General features: G+C 46.3%; 1 protein-coding gene and 1 pseudogene across 7 annotated transcripts in view; one reads left to right on the plus strand and one right to left on the minus strand.

Annotated features, from left to right (window-relative positions):
* LOC150062747 (ral guanine nucleotide dissociation stimulator-like) overlaps nt 1–2167 on the plus strand; it is a 156785-nt gene extending 154618 nt beyond the window's left edge. For 4 of the 6 annotated variants that reach the window (XM_090332580.1, XM_090332579.1, XM_090332585.1 and 1 more), the window contains 5 exons: nt 77–166; nt 751–783; nt 1034–1155; nt 1278–1382; nt 1666–2167. In XM_090332580.1, the coding sequence (XP_090188706.1) occupies nt 77–166; nt 751–783; nt 1034–1155; nt 1278–1382; nt 1666–1924 (609 nt within the window). In that variant the 3' untranslated portion in view covers nt 1925–2167. The remainder of the gene's footprint in view (nt 1–76; nt 167–750; nt 784–1033; nt 1156–1277; nt 1383–1665) is intronic. The other 2 variants (XM_090332583.1, XM_090332584.1) reach the window with 1 other exon arrangement.
* A 3449-nt stretch (nt 2168–5616) lies between these two features.
* Nucleotides 5617–20793, minus strand: part of LOC150062756 (uridine phosphorylase 1-like) — a 123609-nt pseudogene continuing 108432 nt past the window's right edge. The window contains exons 2-8 of the transcript XR_016535482.1: nt 19736–19797; nt 16216–16339; nt 13357–13515; nt 11171–11285; nt 7366–7574; nt 6953–7099; nt 5617–5902 (exon numbers count right to left, since the gene is read on the minus strand). The product of XR_016535482.1 is annotated as a uridine phosphorylase 1-like (transcript). The remainder of the gene's footprint in view (nt 5903–6952; nt 7100–7365; nt 7575–11170; nt 11286–13356; nt 13516–16215; nt 16340–19735; nt 19798–20793) is intronic.

The raw sequence follows: 20793 nt of genomic DNA on the forward strand, positions 1-20793 counted from the left end.
ATGGCACTGGGGTAAGTCCGCTGGGACTAAGCAGGAGCCTAAGTGTGCTCTTATTTTTCACCACCCAATACCATAGGACTACTCCGAGGGCACAGTCCCTTACCTCGGCACCATCCTCAACCACTTGGCCTCACTACACCACCATAAGGACAAGGACTCCAAGAATGTGAGTGAGCCAGGGGACCAGGCATGGGGAATCAGATAGGAGAAGAAGAGCCTCTGGATGCCCCTGGAGCTCCAGCAAGAGGCCGAGTTCTCCCCAGCTTCAGGCATCCAAGCAGCACAGCAGTGCTACCTTCTGATGCTCCTGGCAAACTGCCAGCCTTCAGTGCTGCTCATGACTTGGGCCCATTTCTCCGTGGGTAGTGGGGCAGGGTGGGAGTGTGACAGCAGGTCCTCAAGGTGACCTAGCATGTGGGAAGAGCCCGTGCTTGTCCCTAGGAGCCTCAGTCCTCTGCAGGGCGCATTGAGAGTTGAGAAGAACAGTCAGATCCCTGTCCTCAGGCCCCCTGTCCCTGCCCTAGACTGTCCCTAGGAGCCTCAGTCCTCTGCAGGGCGCATTGAGAGTTGAGAAGAACAGTCAGATCCCTGTCCTCAGGCCCCCTGTCCCTGCCCTAGACTGAGAGCAACCCTAGTCCAGGTATGGACCCATGCTGCCCTCTACTGATCTACCTCGGTAGGTGCAACGTGGCAAGGCAGCCTTGAGCTGCAAGCACCATTTGCTAAGCACAGTGGCTCTCTGGTTTGCAGGGCAAGTGGATACACATGCAAAGAAGAAGAGAGGTGAGGAGATGAAGCCTCCCAGCACAGGGAGGCCAGCTGTGCAGGGCCCTTGGGTCCTTCTTTTTCTCTGAAGGTGGAGGACCGGAGAAGGGGGCATGTGGGGGGAGCTGTGGGATGGGCCCTGGATCATAGCAGGCAATGAGCAAGAGACAGAGCCAGAGAGAAGAGCGACCCAGGTAAGGCCCCACATAGGTAGCCTGGTGCCCCTCCACTGTGCAGGCCAGTGAGCATCCTGTTCTCTTTCCCCCAGGAATATAAAGTCCTGGCCTTGATCAAAGAACTCCAGGGCGCGTGTCAGGAGCTCCACGTAGTTCCTGAGGAGAAGTTTGTGACATGGTTCACAAACCTGAAGCGCCTGAGTCCATCTGAATGGTGAGCTGGGGCACACAGAGGGGGCAGCACACATGGGGCCTATGGAACCCCAAGTTCCCAGGGGACCTGGGATGGAGCCCCAGTGTTGGCCCTGCTGTGCTCACAACTCCTACCTGTCTTAGCGACAAGCTGTGCCAGGAGCTGGAGCCTCCCAGGTGGGCCGGTTTCCTGCGCAGGAAGAGCAGGAAGAGTAAGAAGAGCTTGGTCCAGAGGAAGCCCTCAAAAGAGTAAGCAGAGGGACCCACAGGGCAAGGGACTCCCAGGCTGTGAGTGGTGGGAGAGTGAGCCCCAGAAGCTGGGGCTGCATCCCGCCCTCTTCCACACAGCCACCTTGGGACTGAGCTGTGTGGCCTCAGCTCTGCCCACATCCCTTTCTTCCTTGGTTCCCATGGTGGTTCCCATTCCCAGAGCAGAATCATGAAAACTGCCTCAGGCTCAGGGCACACTGTGGTCTGGGGCCAGCATGAGTGCCCAGGGAGGCCCTAGGATTAAGGCAGGCCCTCCATTCAGTCACCAGACTTCAAGCAAGACATTCAGCAGCCATAGCAGCTCCCAATTGAATACCAGCGAAGAAGTTAGCATCAGAAGTATTAGCCACGAAACCTCTGGACATTTGGGCTTCTCAACCAGGCCTTCCATACTTTATCGTCGTGGATACCATTCTACTCCCAACATCAGCAACACTAAGATTGACTTCCAATATGAGGGGATCTTGGGGTTCTTGAGCCCTCAGCCCTCCAGGAGAACAGGGCACGAAGGAATTCATTAGGTTGTTGCCAGTTCAACCTTTGGAGTGGACTTCAACCAAGCTAGTAGCACTATCTGATGCTTTGGGGAAAATTGCCAACTTTTCGGGATTGAGGGGGGCGGGTTTCTGGGTTATTACAATTAAAACTTTAAGTGGAAACACTGAGTCCATGAATACCATTTCTCTAGGAGAGCAAGTTTGTTGTGGTTATTCGGAAGATGTATTTTATGAGGAAGTCTTTTCTGCCTTTGAGAGGTCATTTATTGTAGAATGGGGAAGATCACTTTTCCCCGGCCCATGTCAGGCATGCTGACCTTGCACAGAGTCTGAATCCAAGGTGATGCCTTGAGCCTGTGTCTCTCACCGCCTTGGGCCAGACTTTCAGGTGTTCTCATGGACCATTCCAGGATCTATGAAATCTGAGTGTTGAAATATCATCTTTGCTGCAGTCACTGGCTGTGTGGGAAGCCCCTGAGTTCCTTCTGTGCAGGCAGGGAGGCCACCCTCAGGTGTTGGGAGAGGCTGGATAGCACCATGCCCCTCTGCAGGAAAAAGGAGTCCACACTAGAACCGGGGCAGTGCTCCAGCAAGGGGCCCACTGCTGAGCTGCAAGAAGTGGTAAACTAAGACAATTCAAAATCACAATTTTTCCAAACCAGGTCTATTCCTCAAACACTAAGCACACCGATGTAGGAAAATGAGCCGATAGAGCACAGAGAGAGCATAAAGTCACATGCCCGTGCCACTCAAACATTCTCTTTGCAGGGCTGGGAGTTTGGCTTAGTGGTAGGATGCTTGTCTGGCATGCCGTTCTTCAGTACCACATACATTAAAAAAGCCGGAAGTGGTGCTGTGGCTCAGGTGGCTGAGCTCTAGCCTCGAGCCACATCCTGACTGCATAGTGGAAGAAGGGGAAGTCCCACCCCACCCCCCAGGTGATGGGCCTCCCTGATGTCTAAGAGTCAGGGGTAGGGACCTGGATGGTAGGTTACTGGACCTGTCAGTCTTATGTCTTGAACCTGGGACTCTCCAGGGTCCTGTGACCTTGTCCTCTGACCTGAACCTATTTCTTGATCAGACAGCTCAGCAGCCATTAAGCCAGGTCTCATGTACTGTACCCCACCTCCTGGCTCTCCTCAAATCAACAAGGTGTCCCACTTCAACTCTCTACTGGGTTGATGTGCGTGGTTGCTATTGGTTTTCTGCTCTTTCCTCTTTTATGGCACAGTTTTCATACAGTATACCAGCTAGCAAAGCTGCTGTTCATTTTGACAGGAATCTGCCTGCAGATGCCAGCTTTTTCATTAGACTCTCAGTTTGATCTCTCCAAATGTCGTGTGTAGGGCTGGGGGTTTGGCCTGGTGGTAGAGTGCTTGCAGATCATGCCCGAAGACCGGGTTTAATGCCTTCGTACCACATACATAGAAAAAAGCCAGAAGTGGTTCTGTGGCTCAAGTGGGAGAGCTCTAGCCTTAAGAAAGCCCAAGCCAAAAATGTGATTTGTAAGCTGGGAATGTGGCTTAGCATGATAGAGTGCTTACCTAGCATGCATGATGCCCCACATAATGCACCACATTAACAGAAAAGGCTGGAAGTCCTACCCTTGAGCACATGCTGCTCAGGAACAGGGCTTAGGCCCTGAGTTCAAGCCCCAGGACTGACAAAAAATAGGACAAAGAGAAAGTAGCTTCTCTGCATCTTGCCTACTGGATTAACCTTACAACATTAGCACCTCCTACTACCTGGTCACAGAACACATCCAGCCTCTTTCATTCTAGATCCTTTCTAGATCTTCACTGAAGACAATGTATTTTGTCTATGGATGCAAATTTTCCTCGGGAGTTAAATAAAAATGACTTTGTATTTAAAGGGAACAGAAATCAAATCACAAGAAAGACAAAGCCTTACCAATCTTTGATTCTGAACATAATCTTCCTTTGTCCTGACAGTACGATACTATATTCACCACTGTTCACCACTGTAAGTATATTTATATTAAAAGAGTGCCATCTGGACCCTTAGCTGCCAATGAACATTCTCAGGTTACCACATTCAGGACAAACTTTATTTCTAATTAGAGCCCAGGTGTAGAATAAAAGAGTTCCTCAACTCCACATATTCATTTACTCAGGATAGGCACTGATTTGGCTTAAGACTTTTTTTCCTCTTGGAAAATATCCTATCTGAAAATATTCATATAGGAAATAAAGCTACTGGCTTTTGTTTTGATTAGTGTGCTGCAGGGGATAAGGAGATGCATTCCCTTAATAGTTCTATCAGTAGAAGCTAAAGATCCTGGAGATACAAATAAAGGGGGAAATGTAGCAGAGCCTTCTGAATAAGGACACGGCAACCAGGCCAGGATGCAAATGCTGCTGTCTTCATCTAGGAGATGCTACTGTGGGCTACAGTCCCTATCAACCTTTCACACCTTTCTTGAGGTCCTCCCTATACTCTGGTGAGGTGGCCATTGGTATCTTCATCTTGTGTGTCCCTGCCAGCTCACACACCTTTCCAGGAGCTGAAGTGCTTTAGCTGATGACCCATTCATTTGTCAGGCCAAGGAGGGAAGTGTTGCAAAGGCTGAGGGAACTTCCTGCACAGCCCTTCCTTCCCATTCACACTGTGGCTCTGCCATCTGCACATAGTGTACTAAAGCCCAGACAAGTTGCCTTACCTCCACGTTGTATCCTTGTTCCCCATTAGCAGTATGAGTGAATCATTGTAGAGGCCTGTACAAATTGGAAAAATCAAGGATCTAGTCTTTGTTTGAGGTATGTGTGTGTGTGTGTGTGTGTGTGTGTGTGTGTGTATGTGTGTGTGTGTTTTTATGTGCTGGTCTTAGCCTTGAACTCAGAGCCTAGGCACTGTTCCTTTTTTTGAAACACAGCTCAAAGTTCCGGGTTTTCTTGGTGGCTAATTGGAAATGTCTCACCTGCCCAGGCTGGCTGGAAACCAAGATCCTCACAACTAAGTCAGCCTCCTGAGTTGTTAGAGTGACACATGTGAAAGAGGCACCAGACACAAGCTAGCAGGTGCATTTTATTCTTGCATTGTCTGGGAGAGTATATTCAGCCAGCCCACAGAGGATGTATCTTAGACGACGATGCCCTCACTCTTGGTACTGGGGTGGCCCTCTCTGCACTCTGGCTGTCACTGTCCCATGTTTGCTGCTCATACATCTTCCCCTTCACAAAGTGACCTTCCAGCATTTGTCAGATGTCCACCCATCTTTCAATAGGACCCCACACAGGAACTTCTTTCTTGAGGCCAGACATGAGAGCTGAGAGGTCTTGTGTCTGGGACGCAAGAATTTAAGACGATTGCCTTCCATAACATTTGGGTCTCTGTCTCCTATTTCACTGGGAGATCATGAATTGAATGCAACTGCTCTACAGGGAAGAAGGGAAAGGAAATCCTGTTTATTCGTGTCTAATATCTCATGTAATCTATGGAGCAAGTCATCAGTGGGGAATAAATGAGTACATAAAGCCATCCATCTGACATGTAAATCATTTTCTTTATGTTACATACCATAATCATTAATCAAAGTAGGATATGAAATAGAAATTGAACAGTCAGGTAATCCCATGTACGGAGACAGCAATTTGGAACCAGAGAATGAGGGATTTGGAGACCTGAAGAATCACACTTTGAGGGAGCCTGAAAAAAAACTGTAGTGAGACCTTGTCTCCATGAAAAAAAAAGTTGCGTAGGGTCTTGGATGTCTGCTCTGAGGGTAGAATGTGATCTCAGCCTCCTAAAGCATGGGCCACCAGCCCACACTCCAAATCACACAAAAGGAGACTTTGCACATCCGTTTGGATGGACAGACCTGGGGACAGCTTGTCTCTGAGCCTCAGGCTTTTCCCAGACTCTTCTTGATGAAGTAGCTCACCAGCTGCTGTGGCCTCTGCTGGTACTCAGCAAGCACCTCGTGAGGGCTGCTGATCTGGTCCCCCCGCAGGCGGTCCAGGAGGGTGACACACACCACTGCACCTGCCAAACACAAAGACCATGTCAACCCCAAGTGCCAGATCTCTAGCTTCATTCACAAGAATCAGACCAAGCAGGGAGCAGGGAGCCTCAGCCTGTGCATGCCCTAGGCAAGTCTGCTCTGTCCACTCTGACTCAGGAGAGGATGGGGGATGAAGCAAGCAGGGAAAGCAGCATGGTTTGCTCAGGAACTCTAGAAGCTCTGCCCTTACAAACAGCACCTTGTCCTAGGTCTCACCCACCTCTTTCCTCACTTCTAACAGAAAAGTCCCACTAGGCCTGGGGCAGTGGCTTACACCTGTCATCCTAGCTACTTGGGAGATGGAGATGAGGAGAAAAATGGTTCAGAGCCAACAGGGTACAGTTACAAGATCCCATCTCAACCAACAAGTTGTGGGGTTTCTCGGCTACACTCCCAGTTACAAGATAGGTAGAGATGGCAATGCAAAGTGGCCTGGCCAAACTGCAGACCCTATCTGAAATATACACACAGCAAGAAAAAGGACGGGAGCATGGCTCACTTGGCAGTGCCCCTACCTGGCAAGATAAGGCATGAAACTCTGAGTTCATACCTTAGCCTATCACAAGGAAATAAGTTCATGCCTGAGCCAATTCCAAGGCAGGCTCTCACCTGTTCTGTACAGCCTAGAAGGCTAAGGTGATTTGACCAAGGGAATTCTGGGAGGGAAGCTGTTCTAGAAGAACTCCACATTCAAAGGCCAGAGAGCACTGAAACCCAAGCCATTGGCAGGCTCAGGGCACCTTACTGGCCAGCAAGCCAGTATGGAAGCTGTATGATCCCCTTTCCATCGGACATTCACTGCGCTATGTGGAGACTACGGGGAAACCAACGATGCTGTCTAGATCACACAGCGTTTTCCCCAAGGGTGCAAGGGTATCAGCTGGGTGTGACACTGACCTGTGAGCCCAGTGATAAAAGCCAAAAGCATAGGTTGTGGTGGGGTAGGAAGTGGTGGCCTGGACATCAGGATTGGCCAGGAGAGCAGAGATGGAGGAAGAAGGATGCCCAGAGGCCATCCTGTGCCTGCTTACCTCGTAGGCCACACATACTGCACATGGCTGCAAACACTGAAGATTCCATCTCGATGTTTCGGATGCCAGCTGCGTGGGCAGCTTGAAGGTAGGCCTGCTTGTCCTTTTCCGTGTAGGAGCAGAGGGCACCATCCAGGCGGCCTGGTCCTGCAGCACAGACATGGGGACTCTGTATTGTCAGCTGTGACCACATGGTGGCGCTCTGCCCACACCCAGCATGGATGCAGGGGCGGCTCCCCAGCAGCCTGCTCCTAGCATGGCTCCCAGCCACTGCTATCACCACCAGGAAAAGGCTGAGATGGGGTGACAGCCAAGGTGCTGAAAGCCCACCCTGGACATCCTTAGAAGCAGAATCAGGGCAAGGAGGGGCTCTTGAGTCTAGATTTCACACCCCCCCCACACACACCACGCACCTTCATAGAAGTCCAAAGTGCACATGGTGTTTCCCACCACAGTATTGAACTCGCTCAGGTCTGCAGCACACTTCATTAGCTCCTGCACCAGCTGCGCATCCAGGTTGGTACTTCGAATGACCCGTTTCCCCAGGACAAGCTGCTCAAACTCTGGCTGGAAGCAGGCATCCACTGCTGCCTGGTAATGACCACGGCGCCAGGCTCCAGACCTGGTGAAGAAGCAGATGTTCACAGCTGTGCTGGAGGCTCAGGCAGGGCACAGCACAGATCAGGGAGAAAAGACCAGGATGCATCACAACTCGCAATCCTAACAACTTAGGAGAATGAGATAGGACGATCATCCTGCAAAGCCAGCTGGGGCAGATAACAAACTACAAGTGGAGGTGGGGCTCAAGTAGTAGATTGCCATCCTGAAGAAAATAAAAAGCCAAGTGAGAGTTCAAGGCCCGAGTTCAAGCTCCAGTACCAGAACAAAAGTAATTGAATGAATGAATGAATGAATGCTCTTTTAAATGATCAATTTACGTGCAAACCCTGAAGAAAACGTACCAAACCTCTAAGAAGTGTTGGAAATACCCAGGAATCTTTGAACCCCCTTCTCAGAAGTATGTCTTCTAATCCTTACTATTTTCTTCATTAGGGAGTGGCACTGTTGCTCAAGGGTGATAACCTTGAGCTGAAGAGCTCAGGGCCCAGGCCAAGAGTTAAAATCCCATGACCAGCAACAGTAATAAAATTGAATTTACTCTGGTTTCTCTTTAGATTTTGTAAATCTTTCACCTTTTAATATTTTCTTCATTTCCTGGCAATCCACCATGTAGGGAATCATCACTGCTTAGTTCTTGCTTTAGTTCTTTATTAACCCTAGTACTGACACAAAACCAAATGAAGACCAGAGAACCCAGCCCTGAATTGCCCCTCCAATTGTGTGGTCATAGCAGGGAAAAGCCCATAGAGAAGGCACTGGATCTTCATCAGATGCTGATTCTCCTAGGGCCCAGCCTCCAGAAGTGAGAAATAAATGTCTATTATTTATAAGCCATGCGGACTTCTTTTTTCATAGCAATTCAAATAGAGTTCTTCCTCGAATTATTGTCTGTTTTCATGTTTGTGCTCAAAGTTGCACTTGAACTCAAGCTCTCACTTGACTCTTCCACTCAAAATTCGTACTCTGCCACTTGATCCACACCCACACATCCCCCTTTTGGCTGGTTAATTGAAAATAAAGAGTCTTACACACATTTGTGTCCAAGCTGGCATTAAATGTAATCCTCAGGATCTCAGCCTTCTGAGTCACTAGAATTATGGGTATGAGCCACCAGCACCCAGCACTCAATTTTGATTTTAATATCATGGTGAGAGGAGATATAATTCAAGAGACCTTTCTCAAGATCCAGGGATATGCCAGTTATTTCCCCTGAATCATTAAAACAAGTCCACATATGATATGAAACATTAAAAACATAGATGAGTGCCAAGACCTTCTACTTTCCATCGAGTCTCACAGCCTTAGTGCCCCGGATGGCTTTGAACCATGATCCTCAGATCTCAGCTTCCTGAGGAGATAGGATTACAGCCATTGTGCCTGGTTTGATTGTCTTTTGTTTTTTGTTTTTTTTTTTTTTGTGGATCCTGAGGCTTGAATTCTGCACCTGGAGGGTGTCCTTGAGCTCGTCTGTCAAGGCTAGCACTCTACCACTTCATCCACAGCACCACTTCTGGTTTTCTGGTGGTTTAATTACAAATAAGAGCCTCTCATGGTCTTTCGTGCCCCAGCTGCCTTTGAACCTTGATCCTCAGATCTGAGCCCCTGAGTAGCTAGGATTATAGGATCACAGGAAAGAGCCACCAGCACCTGGCCCCATTTTTGCTTTTTGCTCCCACTGGACCCCTTCAGTCAAAACTGGTCTCTGTCACTCGATCCACACCTACTTCCTCTTTTTTGCTGGTTAATTGAAAATCAAGAGTCCTACAGACATTTCTGCCCAAGTTTCACATGTGAGAATTCATTGGGTCACAGGTAGAATTAAGATTGTTAAACATATACAGACATTCTTTTTAAAAAATATGTTTTTCTCAAGAGCTTAAATATAAGTGACTCTTATTATTTATATATTATGGTTTTCTCTCTTGTGTTGCCCTTTGGTTAATCTCTTATTGTTACATTATCCCACTTTGGTACCTGGTGCATTATATAGATGTTTACTTGTTTATCTGAAATAGCAGGGGAAAAATGAGGTGAGGAGGTGGGGGAAGGAAATGGGGACAAAAACATGAGAAGGGGTATCAATGTGTGACAAGTAAAGCACCTGGAGAATATAACTTTAATCCCTCTATACAATGAAATCAAAAATAAATATAAAATAAAAAATACATTTGCCTAAAGAACAAAGCATAACAATCTACACCACCCGTACCTCATATAAGGTATGGTGGGACAAGACTGAAGTAAGTCAGTTTCTATCGCTCTAACACCAAGTCTCTCACTATTGGAGGGTCCTGTGCCATGTTGTGCCTCTGCCAGCAGGACGGCATTATCAAATGCCACCTCTCAAGACTGGGCCATAACCATGAGATCAACTCGAAAGCTTCTCTTTATATCTTACCCAGTGTCTGATCTGTGATCAGAGACACAATACAGCATCTTCAGCAATTTTCTTTTTCATTAAATCCTTCATCTTCTTTGTTGCTGTTATTGTTTTACCATTCCTGAGGCTTGAACTCAGAGCCTGGATGCTGTCCCTGGGTCTCTTTATGCTCAAGGAAAGTACTCTACCACTTGAGCTACAGTGCCACTTGCAGATTTCTCTGAGTAGTTTATTGGACATAAGTGTCTCATGGACTTTGTTATCTGGGCTGGCTTCAAACTACAAGCTTCAGATCCGAGCCTCTTAAGTATCTAGGATTACATGCATAAGCCTACAGTGCCTGGCTACCTTCTTTTGTTTTTAAAAGGAAAACAAAAACACTAAATAGTGTGAACTGTGTGTGTGTGTGTGTGTGTGTGTGTGTGTGAGAGAGAGAGAGAGAGAGAGAGAGAGAGAGAGAGAGAGAGAGAGAGAGAGAGAGAGAGAGAGAGAGAGAGAGAGGAGTATAAGGCCTGAACTCAAGGCCTGGATGCTGTCCCTGAAATTTTTCACTCGAGGCTAGCTCTCTACTACTTTGGCCACAGCTCTACTTCCAGTCTTGTGCTGTTTAATTGGAGGTACGAGTCACATGGACTTTCCTGTTGCATTGGCTTCACATGAAGTCTTCAGATCTCAGAATCCTGAGTAGCAAGAATTATAGATATACACTCCCCATGTCTACTTGGCAAGTTTTGGGGGCTCATTGGAGGATCTTTCCCTTAGTTTGTAACCTTCTGTCTTTCCTTCCTGGGTTGCTCTGTGGCTTTTTCATTGGGTTCCAAATCTTGCAGGAAAAGGGAAAAGCAAGGGAAATGTGTGGAGGACTGGAGAAAATAAAAGGGGAACCAGATGAGGGACCAAGGGTGAATAAATGCAGCAGTGGCACTCAAGAGACACTGTGTAGAACATGAAAAAAAGGAACCAGGCAAATAAGGCACCAAGTGTGAGCTCCACAAGACACACTTCTGTGTGTGCAAGGAGTGTGTCCTTTCTGGTACCAATCTCTGCACACCAGCCAGGAGGACAGGCTAGACAAACGTGACAGAAGATTCCTATCCATGCTCCATTAACACTCTTCAACAAAGCCAAGGTGGGACTCGATGCTGGGTAGATCAATGATGCCACTACAGGGAGCTCTGTGACCTCCCCAGAGCTAAGGCCCCCTCTATCGTCCTTACCTATCCCCCCAGAAGTGCCGATTCGTATGATGGTGACATTGGAACACCTGGCATGGTAGAGCAGCTTGATGAGCTCGTGCAGCATGATGGAGATGGAGGGAATGCCCATGCCATGCTAAAACCAGAGAAAAATGCCAAAGCTGAGTCCAGGGTGGTACCTTAGTGTATACACACACACATGTCACTCCTTGGCCAGACAAGATGCAAAACACCAGTAATCTCAGCACCCTGGAGGCAGAGGCAGGAGCCTGGGCTACTTAGTGAGATACTATCACACACACACACACACACACACACACACACACACACACACACACACACACACACGTCATCCTTCAACAGAAGATAAGCTCTGTGTTCATAGTCAACAAGAAGGACCAGTTCCATATCACCAAATATATAGCAGATAAGCAAGAGATCAAATTAAGGCCATATTCACATACCTTTTTGAGGGGGCAGTACTATGGATTGAACTAGGGGTCTTGCATAGCTAAGCAGAAACTATACTTGTTAAGTCATTTCACTAGCCATTGGTTATAGGTCTTGCCATATGCCTGACCCAGCCTGCACTGTGATCCTCCTATTGGGCTTCCTGGCCTTACAGGTATGACCAACTGCGCACCACCACACTTGGCTACTACTGGTAGATATGTAGTCTTCAAAACTGGGGATGTGGAGCGGGAGGCCGGGGAGAGGTCAGCAAGGCTGGTCTGAACTTGAACTGTGACACATCGCTCCCCATCTCCAAGAAGCAAGGACTACATACAGACTTGAGACACTGTGCCCGGCTTCACATGATTTTTGCTACAGTATATTGCTTTAATTACTCTATTTTTTTGGTCAGCTCTTTCTGTGCCTAGGTTATGTATCATATCGTAAAAAGAACTGGTACTGAATTCACATCTGCCATTTTCGCACCTTGAGGTCTCTGTACATCCTCTCTCCCATCTTTCAAAGATGACCATCTCCTTCCTGCAGAATGACCTAGCTACTCCCAGAGGCTGTGTAGCAGAGCCCTAGGGGAAAAGGTCCCCTTTTAAGAATTCCAGCCAGGGGGCTGGGAGTTTAGCCTGGTGGTAGAGTACTTGCCTAGCATGCACAAAAACTGGGGTTCAATTCCTCAGTACCATATATACATAAAAAAAAAAAAAAAAAAAGCCAGGGGCCGGGAGTTTGGCCTAGTGGTAGAGTGCTTGCCTAGCATGCACGAAGACCCGTGTTTGATTCCTCGGTACCACATACATAGGAAAAAGCCAGAAGTGGTGCTGAGGCTCAAGTGGTAGAATGCTAGCCTTGAGAAAGTCCAAGAACAGTGCTCAGGCCCTGAGCCCAAGCCCAAGACTGGCAAAAAAAAAAAAAAAAAAAAAAGCCAGAAACGGTGCTGTGGCTCAAGTCATAGAGCTCTAGCCTTGAGAAAGCTCAAGTGCTCAGGCCCTGAGGTCTAAAAAGCTCCGGAACAGTGCCCAATTCCAGAGTTCAAGCCCCAGGGCTGGCAAAAAAAATTTGTCTCAGCTGGGCAGTAGTGGTTTATACCTGTAACATGAACTACTCAGGAGGCTGAGATCACAGTTCAAAGTTAGTCAGAGCAGGAAGCTCTATAAAAGAGTGAAACTATGGATCAAGCTGTAGAGTGTTAGCCTTGAACAGAAAAGCTAAGGGACACAGGCTCCAAGTTTAGACCTAGTACTGTCTCCCCACCCCAACACATACACATAAACATAAACACACACACACACACACACACACACACACACACACACACACACACACAGTTGTTATGAAGTAAGTCACTCACTCACTCACTGTGTGATGGAAGAGAAGACTGGAGACCTGGTACCTTAGCTCCCCTTACACCCTGGTCCATGCAAGGCAGTTTCTCCTTTGTTTTGCTGGGCTCCCAGGCTGCCTGCCCCAGCCCCTATCACACAAGCACTATGTGCACAGCTGTGCAGTATTTGCATAGTATTTGTATCTGTATGCTTAGGTGCTCCAGGAGACAGAATCTTAAAGTCACAATCCTGGTCTCATCTATCCCCCTCACCCCCACCCCAGCTGCTCCCAGCTCACCTGGCTCCCACTACTAACAGTCAGCAGGTGTTAGGGTGCCAGATGTCTGTGGGTACAGGGGGTGGGGGCTGGGACCCCAGAGCCTAGAGACCCAGCCCAAGGACACAGCCAGTACTCACGCTCACAGACAGCACTGGTCCAACTTTGTACATGGCGTAGCGGTCAGTCCCTGCACAAATGTTGGGAAAGTCTTCTCCTGGATGGTCAAGGCCCAGCTCTGTGGCCACATACCTGATGAAGGCACTCATCCTGGAGGGGCTTCCACCAACACACACAAACTGCAACCAGAGAACAAGGACCCCCCTCAGCACACTGCTGTCAGCAGAGGTCTTCAAGACCAAGACTCCTCACCAGGAATATCTGGCTTATTCAAGAACCTGATCAAAATGCAAATTCCATGGTTCTGCCTCACCTACCATATTGAGGAGAAAGGAGGGATAACTGGCTTTACTGAATTTCCTGGTGAGATTCAGAAGCTCTGGTCTGGGACTCATTGCTCATTTCGGGGTAACACAAAACAATGCAACTAGCTCTCCACATGCAGAGATCCAGGCCTCTGCTGCCTTTGTGAAGGCAATTCCAGGCACCATGTGTGCTTGGCCTCCTGCACCATGCCAAAGACTGCAGAAAGCCTGGGATTGGGCTGAGAATGGGAAGTCTTCACTCACCTCCAACTCCTCCTGTGACTAGGGTCCCATACCACATCTGCAAAATGAGCCACTGGTCACCTGAGTGCCAAAAGGCCAATTCATGGAAAGAGTTGGGGAGGTTTAGGTTACTGTGGGTGGCTCCATCAGAGAAGTAAAAGCTTCAACTTGTGATATATCGAGCAAGAAAACATTTGAAAAAAAAAATATATATATAGGGGCCGGGAGTTTGGCCTAGTGGTAGAGTGCTTGCCTAGCATGCACGAAGACCCGGGTTCAATTCCTCGGTACCACATACATAGAAAAAAGCTGGAAGTGGTGCTGAGGCTCGAGTGGTAGAGCTCTAGCCTTGAGAAAGTCCAAGGACAGGGTTCATGCCCTGAGCTCAAGCCCAGGACTGGCAAAATAAATAAATAAATAAATAAATAAATAAGATGGGATATGCTTTAAATATATATATATATATATACATACACAAACACACATATACACATATATGTGTAATAAAAAGAGAGAGCAGTAGTTTTAGAGAATCTGAAGATGAAAGAAAGGGATTATTCTTTAAACATGAGATCTCCACAGGCTGGAATGTAATCATTATAGATGATGTTAATGAATGAAGACTCAGAAGCCATGTGCCAGTGGCTCATGCCTGTAATCCTAGACCCTCAAAGAGGATGAGACCTGACGACGGCGGTTTGAAGCCAGCCTTAGGCAGAAAAATCCAAGAGACTCTTTAAACAACGAAGATCTAGAAGTAGAGCTGTGACTCAAATAATACAACATCGGCCTTCAGCAAAACAGAGCACAAGCCCCTGAGTTCAAGCCCCAATAGTGAACAGAAAACAAAACACTAATTAGAGCACCTGGAAAGTTTCCTGGAGTTGGACACCAACACGGTACCTGGAACAGTACTCAACGTTACAAGTGACCTAGCCCTGGGTCAGCACCTCTGGATGCAACTATAAGTTGGATGGCTTGGCATTCTTCTGATTTGCAATTCCATGCATTAAGTCAGCTTTCCCCATGGGGACTAGAGATTTGCAAAGTTCTACGTGAGCAGGAAAGTATTCATGGCTAACCACAATTCAATGCACATTTCCCAGTAGCTAGAAGACAAGATTATGAATGTTCCCAAACCAAAAAACAATTTAAAAAAAAGTTACAGATATACTACCTTGATCCAATCATTATACATTGTAGAATTATACTGTAGTACTACACTGTACCCCATAAATACATACTATCTTCATGTGTCAAGTAAAAATAAACTTAGCTGGGTTCTGGTAGTTCATACTTGTACTCTTTCCTACTTATAAGGCTGACATCTGATGATAGAAGTTTGAAGCCAACGCAGGCAGAAAAGTCTGTGAGATTTATCATCTCCAATTATCCAGAAAAAAGGCTATACGTGAAACTGTGGCTCAAATGGTAGAGCCTCAGTCTTGAGTGGAAAATACAAGCAAGAGCACAAAGCCCTGAGTTTCAAGCCACAGAACTCCCCCCAACAAATAAATATATTTAAGAATATTTTTAAGCCTATTAGACTAAATCAACCATAAGGAACTTAAGATTTTGTAGAAAAGTATAGACTCAATGCTATACTTTGCGATGTAAGTCCTGAGAGATCATTAAAATAACAAAATATGAATATATATCTTAAATTATCATTGTAATACAAATTGTCTAAATAACTATCCCTGCTTTTCCTGGAATTTTTGTTGTTGTTGATTGTGTGGGGCTTGAACTCTGGACTTAGGCGCTGTCCCTGAGCTCCTCAGCTCAAGGCTACCAACCTACCCCTTGAAGTCACAGCCCCACTTCGCTTTTCTAGTGGTTAATTGGCGATAAGAATCTCACAGAGTTTCCTTCCCGGACTGCCTTTGAACCTCAATCCTTAGATCTCAGCCTCCTGAGTAGCCAGGATTATAGGCATGAGGCATCAGTACCAGGCATGTTACTTTCATTCATTCATTTATATTTGAGATGACAGTATCCTAATGTTCCCTAGGTTGGCTCTACACTCCTGGCTCAAGCAATGAGAACCCCAAAGTAACTGGCCCTGCAGTGTAAGTCTTTCGGCTTGATTCAGGAAATTTCCTGCCTGTACAGTTACCATTGTATACCAAAGATATAAAAGATCAAGCAAGTCAATGCAACACTACTTAGTTTCCTTTACCTGTTAGTTCATATACTTGGAAATTTGTAAAAATCTAATAAACACACAATGACAGGTGCCTGCCCCCTCTCTACTACCCTAAGCAGGCCTGTCTGCATCACATAGGAGGTTACTGTACAGCAAATTCCTAGAATTAAAGCCTGGATTTTTACCTTTACATCGCCAAACATAGCTGGGAAGTCGTGTGTGCTGGTGCTGAGGCTGAAATGGTACAGAACATCTTCCTTCATGGTTGCTAGGTTTGGATTGGAAAGCTGAATGAGGCAGTCACTGTCACTGTTAGAAACAAGAAATTGAGTTTAGAGATTGTGGTGATATTGGCTGATTATTATTGTTCCTTGTAAGGCACAATCAGAACCCAGCGATAAGACACTCCTAAGCTGTCAAGGTCTCCACTAGCCCATCTCCTCCCTCTTTTAACTCCTCTTTGCTCTGACAGCCCCTGTTCAAAGGAAACCAGCAAAAGTTCAGAAGATCCCACCACACGACAGACATCACAGTGTTGAATCATCCATACACAGTTGCTGTATATAGCTGGTTGCTATCCAAATCAAGTGCATTTAATACATAAACCTGATGATATTTTGGTGCTACCATTAGCAAACAGGAATAGAAAAAAAATCACCCCTACCACCCAAAGGATAACCTTTCTAGTTCACATAGCTCTAACTCCTTTTTCTTGTCTTATTGCTAGCACTTCTCAGTCGACTGGGAATGGTGAGAGAAGATGTCTCTTCATTTACTTTTTATCGCTGTGGCTTACAATGCATTGCTTTAATAAGAGCTGACAAACTTTAATGTGGCTTATACCTTTACCGGCCATTAAGTTTCTGCCACAAATCATTCCAGTCAGCTATCCACTCAGGAAAGCAACACAAACAATGACTATGTAATCATGCGCTGATGAATTCTCGTTACAAAACCAGGTACCTCAGGTGTAGGCAATTCCATTACCAGCCTGTCAAGCTCCCTGAGAACCAGAGTTGACATGGCTTCATCAACAATGCCTGTCTTCTGATTACCAGAGTCTCTGAAACTTAGTCTCTGAACGCAGAAGAATGAGAGTTTTCTTTATACTCCTCCATCTAACTTTATACGTAGAACTAAAGACCACTCATGAGAAAAGAAAAAGCAGAGAGCAAATGTCTCTGCTGCCTGTGATTGGAAATAAATAATCCAGACTCGGTTTCACTAGACAGTGGTGTGAAAGTGCGAGGCATTCAGGAGAGCAATACTTTGAATTTGAACTTGGATCTTTTCTGAAGGCAATTATACAGACTGCAATCCTTCCTAGCAAGGCTATGCAGCCTCCACAGCTCTTGGTCAAGGACACCATCACAAGGGGAACTCTATGACACTGAACAATCTGCTGTTTGTTAACGTAGACAGAACTGCAGTTTATGATATTTTCAGTCTGCACTACGTTTGTGGGAGTGTAACCCAGTCCTAAGTCAAGGAGTACCTGGACTATTACACAAAGTGACTTTCCTCAGAGATCCAGCTCCTTCTCTCCCGAGGATGCTTGTTATCTATCCCCTATGTACATTTTATCACAACCACAACAATGCAAAAGGTGGGTGCTCTGCTCAGGGCTGGAATCCTAGCTACTCGGGAAGCTGAGAATTTAGGATTACAGATTAAAGCCAGCCTGAACAGGAAAGTCCATGAAACTCTCATCACCAATTAACAGTAAACATCCAGTGAAGAGGTGGCTCAAATAATAGGATGCCAGCCTTGAGAAAAAGCTAAAGGGGCAGAACCCAGTCCCTGAGTGCAAGCCCTAGTATTGGCATCAGAGGCTACATTTTATTTTATCTGCAAATATGCAAAACAACACTGAATTGGCTCTGCTCAGTTTTCTAGACTATTTCATCTATTCTTGGGTTATTTCAGTCAGCATTAACAGCAAACGCTAAGGGCCCTTCTTGCTCCTTCTGCCTACATCGAGTTGCTTTCTCTCCTATTTCTCAAGTTTCCCTTCTGACCCTCACCCACCAGAGTGGTGTCCAGATTAATTCAACCATGTTAACATTGTCGAGGCAGCTACAGAATAGAAAGTATAAAAAACTAGAGAGACAGTGGGACCCAGTTGCTCACACCGGTAATTATAGTTCTTGAGATCTATTACAGTTTCAAGTCAGCCAGGGCAGATAAATCTGAGAAACTCTTATCCACAATTAACCAGCAAAAAGTCAGAAGCAGAGGTATGGTTCAAATAATAGAGCACTAACCTTGAGTGAAAAAGCTAAGTGAGGGTACAAGCCACCAAGTGCAGGCCCCAACTCTGGCAAACAAACAGAACTAAAGAGACTAAAGATTTATACAAAGCATGCAGGGTTGGCGACTGCTCCTAGATAAGTGTGAAGAGATACTGAAGCATGAGCTGATGGATTAAAATACCCACAGTGACCACTCCAAACTCATTTTAATAAGGGGTAAGGGAATGGAACATTTGTTTTTAAGGGCCCAAGTCCAAAAGTATATGTTGTTAGGACCAGTCCAGAAAGCTTTTTTGATCTCTAGAGAATTCTGAAATGTTGACCATTATAAAACAACCTGTGCAGAGAATAGTTCTTTTCATGACAACTGGCTTTGATATGGAGGTGGTACTCTAGTTTCTCTCAGAATTTCAGGAACAAAATCCAAAACCAAACAGTTGATGGATGTGCCCGGAAATGGTGCAACAGGATGCCATGAAGACAACTCAGCCACATCTTTCAAAACAGAAAACCTTTCTTCACTGCAAGCACAGAAGGAAACAGTGTAACTATGAGATCACCACAGTTTCTAACTATGCAATTTTGACCCTTACCATAAGGAATTGTACTAGGCTCTCACATACTGTTTTATGTGTGTGTTCCAGTGCTGGAGCTTGAACCCAGGGCTTAGGCCCTCTCACCGGCCTTTTTCTGCTCAAGGCTGGCATTCCACCAGTTAAGCCACACCTCCACTTCTGCCTTTTTGCTGCTTAATGGAGATAAGAGTCTCATAGACTTTTCTGCCTGGGCTAGTAACTTCTTGATTATCTACAATTACAGATGTGAGCCTTGGGTGCCCAGCTGTCAAATACTTTTGGAAGGATTTCAAGATGATGAGGCAAGAGACAAAATTTTCCCCATCTATACACAATTTCAGGGAATTTATCTCTATACTCATTTAACAAATATTCACTGAGAATCTCCTGTTTAAGCCCCAGAAGCAAGGCAGGGCGCCACCTCACACACCCATCAGAAGTGATGGACAACTAGAGAAGGAAGAAAAGTAAAAAGGTCAATAGACTCAGGTCTAGGTAGGGAGTCTAGGAGTACGGGCCAGCATACAGCACATGCATAGTGTGCTCAAAGCCCAGTGTGAAGAAGTTCACACCTGTCATCCTAGCTACCTCGGGGGGGGGAGGGAGAGGGTTGTTTCAGTAAAGTGGCTACTCATAGCAGAACACACATATTTAGGCACTGAACGCCTCATCTTCTGAGACCACAAGTCCTGAAAGTAGAGGGCAGAGGTGCCAAGATCCACGCTAGAGGTCTTCGGCCTCCAGTTCCTTAATCCCTTAGCCTCTGTCATTTGACTTCAATGAATTAACATAGGTCAAGTTCTCAGTGAAGCAAATGGCTTAAAGCATTGCAATCTTAAAGACCCTCCATATGTCCAGCCAACAAGGATCAATCCTACTTGTGATGATTTTCAAGTTTCTTTTCTTCAACTTTTGCAGCCGCCATCTCTCCCAGGAAAACCTGAAAGAAAAGCATTGCACAGAATAGTTAAGCCACCAGGATTGTGTGCAGCCAAGCCAATACCTAAAACATTGATACAGTTGGACACCAGTGGCTCACACCTGTAATTCTAGCTACTCAGGAGGCTGAGACCTGTGTGGGCTGTGATTGAAAGCCAGCTCGGGGAAAGAAGGTCCGTGAAACTTTTATCTCCAATTAATCACTAAAAATCCTGAAGTGGACCTGTGGCTCAAATAATACATGCCAGCCTTGAGGGGAAAAGCTAAGGAAGACTGTACTGAGTCCTTGAGTTCCAGCTCTAATACTGGAAGGAGGAAAAGGGAAGGAAGAAGAGAAAGAGGGAAAGAAATAGAGACAGAAAGGAAAAAAAGGAAGATAGAAGAGAAGAGAAAAGACAAGATCACTCATCGTAGGCCAAAGCTTTGTTCCTGGATCTCAGCCAATAGTCCCATAATCCAGTTCACCCCTTGTATCTCACCGCTGTCTTAACGTCAGAAAGTCCTATTGAGTGAGTTTGATTTTTAATAGTTATGAATCATATTACGTTGGCCATTTTCAGTAAATTCTGAAAACCAGAGAAATGATCGTTGTTTGGGTCCAGAGGAAAATTTCCCTAGCAATCACTACTCGCCTATCTTCATCTGGTTCTTGATACTCCTGGCACTTGTAAAACACTTCTCTGAACATGTCAGCCATTAAAACCCTGCCAGGGGAACTTTCAAAAGCAGAGTTTGTTGTAATTGTTGTTGCGGCAGTGCTGAGTATTGAGCCCAGGCCTCACCCTGCTAGGCAGCTGTTCTCTCTCTGGACTACATCCCCAGCCTGAGAATAACTTCTAGAAGCACAGCCCTTCATCCTGTAACATCAGGGAACAACAGCCAAGCACAGCGCAGAGAAAGACCATTTATGATCACTCAGAAGAGCAAAAGAAGCAGCTTTTGCTACTGTTGAGGGAAGGAGGGTACTGGAGGCAGTGGGTGGGGGCAGAGGCCCTGT

This window comes from Megascapheus bottae, chromosome 5, assembly GCF_031878675.1.
Source record: "Megascapheus bottae isolate mThoBot1 chromosome 5, mThoBot2.hap1, whole genome shotgun sequence".
Lineage (NCBI taxonomy): Eukaryota > Metazoa > Chordata > Mammalia > Rodentia > Geomyidae > Megascapheus > Megascapheus bottae.